This window comes from Boleophthalmus pectinirostris, unplaced genomic scaffold (assembly GCF_026225935.1).
Source record: "Boleophthalmus pectinirostris isolate CB_2022bp ecotype Guang Dong unplaced genomic scaffold, ASM2622593v1 HiC_scaffold_1, whole genome shotgun sequence".
Classification (NCBI taxonomy): domain Eukaryota; kingdom Metazoa; phylum Chordata; class Actinopteri; order Gobiiformes; family Gobiidae; genus Boleophthalmus; species Boleophthalmus pectinirostris.
The window spans coordinates 36,805,963-36,816,647 of NW_026570970.1; the positions used below are offsets into that span (position 1 = coordinate 36,805,963).

The 10,685-nt window shown below is 45.2% G+C and overlaps 1 protein-coding gene across 1 annotated transcript; it reads right to left on the reverse strand.

Annotated features, from left to right (window-relative positions):
• Nucleotides 1–8,589: 8,589 nt before the first annotated feature.
• Nucleotides 8,590–10,561, reverse strand: LOC110175844 (E3 ubiquitin/ISG15 ligase TRIM25-like). The gene has a single exon (XM_020942063.2). It carries the CDS (start codon nt 10,521–10,523, stop codon nt 9,252–9,254), a length of 1,272 nt encoding a protein of 423 aa, XP_020797722.2. The 5' UTR covers nt 10,524–10,561; the 3' UTR covers nt 8,590–9,251.
• Nucleotides 10,562–10,685: the final 124 nt, after the last annotated feature.

A 10,685-nucleotide genomic window follows, 5' to 3' on the forward strand; every position in this document is an offset into this window, starting at 1 on the left:
CACTTTAAAATACTTTAGAATCGCCTTTGGCTTCACATCAGCTTTAATCAAATGTGCTTGTCCACTGTTCTTTGAAAACTCGGCACTTTCTGTCAACTTTTTATCCTTTAACTCTCACCATTTCTCTGTCCTTAACTGCACTAACGAACTCTGAGCATGTCAACTGTCACTGTTTGATCTTGAGTTTGTCAGGTGATGAAAATTCAACAGCAAATGTAAATACATATCACTTAATTATTATAAATATAAATACTTCTTATAAATATATTCTTTTAATTGAAAAATAAATGAACAAAATACAAGATGCAGATGTGTTATTATGTGCCAAAAAGTACTTTTAGGCCGCATTTTGTCCATGCGGCCTAGCAAGACCACAGGAAAACTTAAACAAAGAGTAAGTGAGCACAAGAGATCAGAACATCAGAAGGAATGAGCGGGACTATCCAGTAGCAGGACATTTTAATGATCAGAGACACGATATTTGTTCTCTACGTTTCTGTGGCGTTGAGCGTGTCCCCCCTTCACCCAGAGGAGGAGACCACGACCGTATACTTAAACAAAGGGAAGCATTTTGGATTCACACTCTCCAAACTTTAGCTCCAAAATGACTCAATGATGATTTTAATCTTAGCATCATTTTGTAGGCATTAGTTATATCATTAGGTTAGGTGGGCTTTATACGGGCTACAGTTTAAGATCCACTGTATATATATAGATGTGTATATGGCACGACAGCATTATTTTATAGTGAGATTGGGTGAAAATGTACTGTCTATATGTAACCAAATATTCTTATTTTTCTATTATTATTCTATTATCTTTGTAATATGATTACTATTTCATTATTATTGTTAGTATCATTATTATTACACTATATGTTGATTGTCTTTTTTTGTGAATTATGGTGTTTTGGTACACTGTTTCTTTATGACCTGTCACCCTTGGGTGCTTGCCACACCCTATTTAAGATGGCCACCTGAGCTCTCATTCTGTTTGCCTGACGAAGTTTGTCCTAATAAATCTCACAATTTGCAAGTAAGATGGTGTGTGGGATTTTTCTCCGTGTTCTTGGGCTGCTCCCTCTCCTCCAACGCACCCATCTCAAGTAATTGATGTGCAAAGTTCTCATTCTTTTATACCAAAAAGTAATTTTATAAAATAGGTCATGACACTTTTGAGGATTGCCTCATAGGGTCAGTTCAAGTGGTGGGAGCAGAGGTGCAGAGGGGCTGGGGGGCCAGTCAAAGGGGCGTGGAGGGCCGGAGTTGGGCCCTGGGCCTTAGTCTGATGACCCCTGGACTATATTAAGAGTCAACTTAAAATATAAAACAGCCTGAGAAACTCTGTTCTTATTTTCACTGAATCAGAATGATGAACTGTAAATCATTAAACCAAATGAACTAAAACACTTCACAAAGAAACTCCAGCTGTGCAGGTGTTACTGTCATGTACTGAATGTGATGTATGTGATGTGTCATTAACATCATAGTGCTATTATATTCAACTCATTAGCAGAAAAAAATGATGTGAGATTTATTTCATTTCATTTATTTATTTATTTATTTATTTATTTGCATCTTAAAACATATCGAAATCAAATCGGTATCGACATACATGTGAAATTGTGAGAAAACCATATTGTTGCATCCCTATACATGCATCCCGTATTTCAGACTTCCGGTCATCAAGCAGTGTATACTGGTAAGGAACCTCCGAAAAAGTGAGCATCAAACCTCCATGTTTGATTTCCCAGTGTGATGCATCTATTGTCAAAGCCGAGCTTTTGAACCATGTCGCTTTTGTTTCTGGTTCTGATATTGTCATATTGTAGTTTTGGGATTCGGACATTGTAATTGTGTGGTTGTTGGATCCTAATATCGGAAAACGGCTCAAGAAATGAGCTTCGGAAGTTTGCGAAGTCCATAACTGCAAATAGGAATCAGATGTGACTGCAAACCTCTGTTCACCTCTGTTCCCAACGGAATTGAAAAATAGTGAAAGGCGATGGGCATAATTGATCCACAGGAAGGAGCAAAAAGGAAACCTTTGACTGTCTAAGAAATCATCTTGAGTTTGCAGCGAACATTTTGTATGTTGGGCGCCATCAAAGCAAAATCCCGATCCCTCGCTCAGCCTTGGTTATGAATTTAAAAAGTTGAAGGCACCAGCTGTTTGCCAAGAAACACCTTCCACTGCAAAGAGACCAAGACGTGATGTTGCTGTAAAACCACAAGAACAAGAAAGTGTAGCTCAGTCTGTTTGTCTTCTGCACCTCTCACTTAACAAATGGGATCACTGCAAACTCTGAATGATTTAGACAGTCAAAGGTTTCCTTTTTGGTCCTTCCTGTGGATCAATCCTGCCCATCACCTTCACCTTTCACTATTTTTCAATTCCGCTGGGAAGAGAAACAGTTTGAACAGAGGTTTGCAGTCACACACATCTGATTCACTTTTGTATCTATGAAGTTCGCAAACTTCCAAAGCCCGTTTTCTGCTGTTAGGATCCAACAACCACACAATTACGATGTCTGAATCCCAAAACTAAAATATGACAATATCAGAACCAGAAACAAAAGTGATGTGATTCAAAAAGCTAGAAAAGATTGACTTTGACAATAGTCACATCCCACTGGAAATACAAACATTTCAAACTTTTTCGGAGGACCTTTCCCAGTATGCATTGCGCAGTGACCGGAAGTCCGAAATTCGAGACGCATGTATTGCTGATGTGTGTTACCGGGTTGCGTCGCCATGGTAACTGCTGAACATTCCACAATAGAAACACATGTAGAACACCCCCGGCGTTATGTCCCTGCAAAGTATCAGTTGGTGTTTTTCAGATTTGAGAACGTCAATACCCAGATTTCGCTTTCGATCACGTTGTACTTTACCACGAAATCTCCAAAAGGTAAACGTAAAAACACCGGATCTTTTCTATAAGTGACTAGAGCCAAGAAGTCGCTGAATTACAACACAATTCTGCATTTAACAAGATTCATTTGAGCTGCCTCCATCTGTATTAAATATTACTGCTCTATAAAACGCGGTGTCATCTGAACCTCAGTAATCCAGATCTGGTTAAAGTGAATAGTGCTTATCCGATTAGAGTGTTTTGCTGTAAAGTTTTTATTTGTTTATGTGTTATTTTGAAACCCATAAATGAAAATGTCCTCCTCTATTTTTAGGGTTTGTTTGCTGAGTGTATTAATGAAATAATAAAATCAGTGAGGTGTGACAGATGCAGAGCCAGATGGAGCCTTTGTGTTCCACTGTGCTCTGAACTCTCCCATTTTCTTCCCCTTTCTTTCTATTTTTCTATTTGAATTGTAATATTTTTGGGTGGTTTCTTGGAAAATAGCAGAGGATGCAGAGGAGAGGGTTAGTTGGAACGAGGATGCAGAAGAATGGGTTGGAGGAGCAGAGGAGAGCGTCAGAGGAGGAGAAGATGCAGAAGAGAGGGTCAGAGGAACAGGCGAGAAGGTCAGAGAAGCAGAGGAGAGGGTCAGAGGAGCAGAGGAGAGGGTCAGAGGAACAGGGGAGAAGGTCAGAGAAGCAGAGGAGAGGGTCAGAGGAGCAGACAAGAGGGTCAGAGGAGCACAGGAGAAGGTCAGAAGAGCAAAGGAGAAGGTCAGAGGAGCAGAGGAACAGAGGATAAAATCAAAGGAACAGAGGAGAAAGTCAAAGGAACAGAGGATAGTGTCAGAGGAACAGAGGAGAGCATCAGAGGAACAGAGGAGCACATCACTGGAGCAGAGGAGAAGGTCAGAGGAGTTGAGGAGAATGCCAGAGGAGCAGAGGAGTAGGGGAGAGCATCAGAGGAGCAGAGGAGAGCGTTGGTGGAGCAGAGGAACAGAGGAGCAGAGGGTCAGAAGAGAGCATCAGAGGAGCAGAAGATGCAGAAGAGAGGGTCAGAGGAACAGAGGAGAGTGTCAAATGAACAGAGGGGAAGGTCAGAGGAGCAGAAGATGCAGAGGAGAGCATCAGGGGAGAAGAGGAGAGCGTCAGGGGAGCAGAGGAGAGGGTCAGAGGAGCAGGGGAGAAGGTCAGAAGAGAGAGGAACAGAGGAGAGCATCAGAGGAGCAGAGGAACAGAGGAGAGCATCAAAGGAGCAGAGGAGATGGTCAGAGGAACAGAGGAGAGCATGGAGCAGAGGAACAGAGGAGAGTGTCAGAGGAACAGAGGAGAGCATCAAAGCAACAGAGGAGCGCGTCAGTGGAGCATTGGAGAAGGTTACAGGAGCAGAGATGCAGAAGAGACGGTCAGAGGAGCAGAGGAGAAGGTCAGAGGAGCGGAGGAGAAGGGGAGAGCATCAGAGGAGCAGAGGAGAGGGTCAGAGGAGCAGAAGATGCAGAAGAGAGCATCAGAGGGTCAGAGGAACAGAGGAGAGCATCAAAGGAGCAAAGGAAAAGGTCAGGGGAAAAGAGGAGAATGCCAGAGGAGCAGAGGAGAGTGTCAGAGGAACAGGGGAGAGCGTCGGTGGAGCAGAGGAACAGAGGAACAGAGGAGCAGAGGGTCAGAGGAGCAGAAGATGCAGAAGAGAAGGTCAGAGGAACAGGAGAGAAGATCAGAGGAACAGAGGAGAGGGTCAGAGGAGAAGAGGAGAGGGTCAGAGGAGCAGAGGAGAGGTCAGAGGAGGAGAGTCGGTGGAGCAGAGGAACAGAGGAACAGAGGAGAGAGGAGCAGAGGAGCAGAGGAGCAGAGGGTCAGAGGGTCAGAGGAGAAGAGGAGAGGGTCAGAGGAGAAGAGGAGAGGGTTAGTGGAGCAGAGGAGAATGCCAGAGGAGCAGAAGATGCAGAGGAGAGGGTTGCCAGATGCTGTAGATGTAATCCTCCATGATAAACGTCACAAAGCTCAAAGTGAAGCCTCAGAGAACTGAAATATTTTCTTCCCCAACAGATTTTTGGCAGTGGGAAGTTGGATGAGTTCTGACACTGTCAAAACAAACGCAAACCCAGAGCTGAGGCCAAACACAACCACAAACATCTAACTCCTGTTGACATTCACTTTATCAACCTAATCACGCCAGGGCACAAGCCTCCACCCGCAACACGCTTCTTTCTCACCCGCATCACCCGCTCACACCTACACCACCTCATCACCCGCATTTACACCACCCACCTCACCCGCATTTACACCACCCACCTCACCCGCACACCCACCTCACCCGCACGTACACCACCCGCCTCACCCGCATTTACACCACCCACCTCACCCGCATTACACCACCGCCTCACCCGCATTTACACCACCCACCTCACCGCACCACACCACCCGCCTCACCCGCGTACACCACCCACCTCACCCGCACGTACACCACCCACCTCACCCGCACGTACACCACCCGCCTCACCCGCATGTACACCACCCGCTTCACCCGCACGTACACCACCCGCCTCACCCGCACGTACACCACCCGCTCACCCGCAGTACACCACCCACCTCACCCGCACGTTACACCACCCACCTCACCCGCCATTTACACCACCCACACATACACTCACCCGCATTTACACCACCCACCTCACCCGCACGTACACCACCCCCCTCACCCGCATTTACACCACCCACCTCACCCGCACGTACACACCCCCCTCACCCGCATTACCACCACCCGCCCTCACCCGCACGTACACCACCCGCCTCACCCGCATTTACCACCACCACCCGCACCACATTACACCACCCCCCTCACCCGCATATACCACCACACGTACACCACCCACACATACACCACCCCGCATTTACACCACCCGCCTCACCCGCACGTACACCACACCCGCCTCACCCGCACCCGTACACCACACCCGCCTCACCCGCACGTACACCACCCGCCTCACCCGCACGTACACACCACCCGCACATACACCACCCGCCTCACCCGCACGTACACCACCCGCCTCACCCGCACGTACACCACCCGCCTCACCAGCATGTACACCACCTACACGTACACCACCCACATATACACCACCCGCATATACACCACCCACATGTACACCACCCACATATACACGACCCGCACGTACACCACCCACATATACACCACCCACATACACCACCCACGTACACCACCCACATGTACACCACCCACATGTACACCACCCACATATACACCACCCACATGTACACCACCCACATATACACGACCCGCACGTACACCACCCGCATATACACCACCTGCACATACACCACCCGCCTCACCCACATGTCACACCCCATGTACACCACCCACATATACACCACCCGTCTCACCCGCACTTACACCACCCGCCTCACTCATACATACACGACCCGCATATACACCACCTGCCTCACCCACATATACACCACCTGCATTTACACCATCTGCCTCACCTGCATTTACACCACCCACACATACACCACCCGCCACAACCCCTTATACACCACCTGCCTCACTTGCATATTCACCACCCACATATTCACCACCCACATATACACCACCCACCTATACACCACCCGCATATGCACCACCCACAAATACACCACCTGCCACAACCCTTTATACACCACCCGCCTCACTCACATATACGCCACTCGCGTCACCCGCTTATATACCACCCACATATACACCATCCGTCTCACCCGCAAAGCCATCACAACTGTGAGTGCAAGTTGCCCCACACACAACCTGTTCAGCCTCCTACTCTGTGGATGGAGGTACAGGAGCCTCCTGCACCTCCTCCTACTCTGTGGATGGAGGTACAGGAGCCTTCTGCACCTCCAGACTCACTCACAGCTTCATCCACCAGGCTGTTAGGATGCTGCACTCTCTCCCATCTCTAACCACCAGGGGGAAAGGAAACAGGAGTTCGTGTCTCCCTTACAACTTTTTCTTTTGTTTTATTATTATTTAATTTAGAAGATTAAGAGTGAGAACATCATTTAAAGTTTTCATATGGAAATTTGACAACAACCTTTTCAACGCCAAATGATGGGTCAAATGCAGGCTTAACCCAGAGACACTGAAGGATAGCTGGGTAACTGCGTAACACTAACAGGCTGTACAGTGGAGGTGATAATTGTGGCTGATGCACAAATCACTTCAAATATAACTTCAGAGGGTCAAAAAGAAGAAGAAAGAACACCGTTAAAAGTTCTGAAAAGTCCCTTTTGCAGAATTGGTGCACTTTAATAATTGTTGCGTTTGTGTAATCTGAGTGAAAAGGCTGTATTCTCGCTCACACGCAGCGTCTCGTCTCAAACCCTCTCTGTCTGGGGCAGGGGTTATTTTTGGTACCAGGAAAAACATTTGGAGATGAGAGACACAGAGGAGTCCTGATCAGAGCTGTCAGTCAAACGGGAGGCTGTGATGTCAGGGGAGGGGCGCGGGCGGCGGGCGGGGGGTGTATTGTGAACATTTGGAGGTTTGAAGTTGTTTTATGAAGATTCCTCTAATGACATTTTCATCAGCAAACACCAGAGGGCGCTGAAAGGCCTTTTCAAGAGCCACCACTGAATCTGTGCATGTCATACTCACTACTGTACTAGTTAACAGTGACTATAGACCACGCCTGTACCTAGAGGTGGGTAGTACTCACTTACATTTACTTGAGTAACTCTGAAGTAGCAGTACTACTAACAGTATGTGAGTAATATATAGTACAGTGTAACAGTATTCTTATGTGAGTAAAAATATAAAAATCTGTATGAAATGATTTGAACATTTGTGTTTCTGGCTCCAGATCTGATTTAGTTTGTCTCATTTTTGGGTCTGATCTTTGAAAACTCCAGATTCTTCTGATTCTTTCATTTACTTTTACTTTTACTTACTTTACTACTTTTCTTAAATACTTTTTATCCTTACTTGAGTCATTTCTTGGACTTCTCCTCCTCCTCTAGCTACTACTACTACTACTACTACTACTACTACTACTACTACTACTACTATTACTATTACTACTGCTACTAGTACTAGTAATACTACTGCCATACTATTAGTAGTAGTAGTAGTAATGCTAGTACAACTAATACTACAGCCACGACTACTGCAATTATTACTACTGCTACTTCTGCTACCACCACTGCTACTACTACTACTACTACTACTACTACTACTGTTATTATTACTACTTTAACTACCATAGTTACTGGTATTATTACTACTAGTACAATTACTACTAGTACAACAACAACTACTACTGCTACTACTCCTACTACTACTACTATTACTTGTGCTGCTGCTACTCCTACTGCTACTACTACTACTACTGCTACTAGCTACTACTACTGTTACTACTACTACTAGTACTGCTACTACTACTACTACTACTACTACTACAAGTGCTACTACTACTACTGCTACTGCTACTACTACTACTACTACTACAAGTGCTACTACTACTACCACTACTACTACTACTACTACTACTACTAGTTAAGTATCGGTTTAATCCTGGTTTGGTCCTGGTTTAGTCCTGGTTTAGTCCTGGTTCAGTTCTGGTGTAGAGCTCATTTAATGGATTTCAGATGGCGCCCCCTGCCTCCACTTTCTGTAAATACTGGAGTATTTCAGAACTCTGCAATGAATTTTAGATTTTGAAACTGAAAAGTCCACATGAAAAAAATAATTTAGTGTTTACAAATGTATTTGTGGTTTCAAAATTCCAGTGTAAAGATGATCAGAATTGTTTAAACACCTTTACACTTTCATTCAACTCATGTCAAAAGTTTCATCACAGACAGAAACACACTGCTGGAGTTTTACATGACATAAGAAAATCACTTTTTACATAATGATCGAGCAAAAAGTCAAACACACATGAAGTTTACAGAAGAACATTTGAAGTGAAAGAAAGTTCAAAAAAACCAGTAACAGTATAAATGATTATAGTGTGAACAGTAATGTAGCTAAGAGTTCATCTTATACACAAGGCCAAACTTTTGATTTGAAGCAGAGGAACATTTTTTTCATTTAGATAATAAAGTCTTTGGACAGAATATAATTAATATAATAACATTTTCTTTGTTCTGATATAGACCAACGGTATTTTTTTCTCTTATATATGTATATGTTTTTGTTTTGTTTTTTTTGTTTTGTTTTGTGTTTTTTTTCCAGAGTCAGTAATTGTTCAAATTAGTATCTGGTTTTGATATTAGTCCTGGATTTGGATTAGTGTTTAGGTATAGATTCTTTAACACGCCTTGTAAAGAATGATAAAGTTTTACGTATATACAGTCGTTCAAAGTAAAAGTCACAAAACTGAGCCCAAATTGTGAAGAACAAAGCTTCTATTTGACTTTTAGGAAACATGCAGTGTTCTCAGTATTATAAATCCAGAGTCCAGCATAGAGAGGCTGAGTGAACCTGGTTTGGACTCTGTGGACGAGGCTCATAGTACGTCCAGAGACGCTGTAAAACGCCAAAACCCCTGCACTGTGGTCCAGGTAAACCCCGATTCTGGGCCTGGCAGGATCTGAGACCTGACCTGAGACCTGAGACTCGACTTTGTCAAACCAAAATGAATAATTGTTGGAATAACATTGTAAAGCCCAGGATTTATCATTGTTTCCAAATAAACATTCTTTAGAGTATTCTTTCCTCTGAATATCTCTGTATGAAACTGCAACACGAGCCAGCCCCACATTCCACTCCACCTCCCAGTAACAGCGACCCGTCAGACTCTCTCTGCTCAAGACCTGACACCACTGACTGAATCTGTCTGGATGATCTGGATAACTCTGGGGTTCACTCATAACTGTTGCTCTTGTGTTTCCATCACACAGAGACATCCATGTATGAGCTGTGTTTGGGTCCAGAGTGATTTCTGTAGAATATTGTAAGAAGTCGTCTCTGGAGCTGGGTTCAGCTGGTGCCAGTAAAACCTGGACTGGACTCAGAGTGAGCTGGAGTGTGTCTCTGAGCTTGGACACAGGTCTGGTCACTTCCTTCAAGTAGCTCTGGTTCCCTGTGTGAATGGTGTCTGCCTGCCTCTGAGCCCTCTCTGAGGCAGAGGTCACTATGTCATGACCCTTATGTTGGTCCACAGAGCAGGAGGAGCAGAGCAGCTGCTGGTCTCTGTGGCAGAATAGATCCATCACTTTGTCATGTTGAGTACAGATGTTTTCCTGGATCCTGTGAGACGGTGCCACCAGCTGGTGTTTCTGTAACGCTGCAGCTTCATGATGAGGCTGTAGGTGGCGCTCACAGTTAGAGGCCACACACTGCAGACAGGACTGGACAGCTCTCAGCTTCCTCCCAGTGCACACATCACAGGACACATCCTGAGGTCCGGCATAGCAGCGGTCAGCAGGGGGCGCTGTCTTCTTTATCTGCTCTACTACAGCTGCTAACATGATGTTTTTAACCAGGACAGGCCTGGGGCTGAAGCTGTGGCGACATTCAGGACAACTGTAGAGCTGCTTGACGTCCTCTTGGTCCCAGTGCTGTTGGACACAGTTCCTGCAGTAGCTGTGTCCACAGGGAATAGTCACAGGATCCTTCAGTAGATCCAAACACACGGAGCAGGAAAAGGCTTCTTGGTCGAGTGTTTTCTGCGCCATCTCTGCTGGATCACAAACACTTTCACTTTTAACACAAATGAAACTTAATAGTGGAGAGAGAGAGAGAGAGACAGGGGAAGCTGCACCCACCGCTCTGTGCAGATCTGAGGAGGAAGTGTCAGCTCTTAAAGGCACACACATGTTTGAGTTGAAATGAGACGT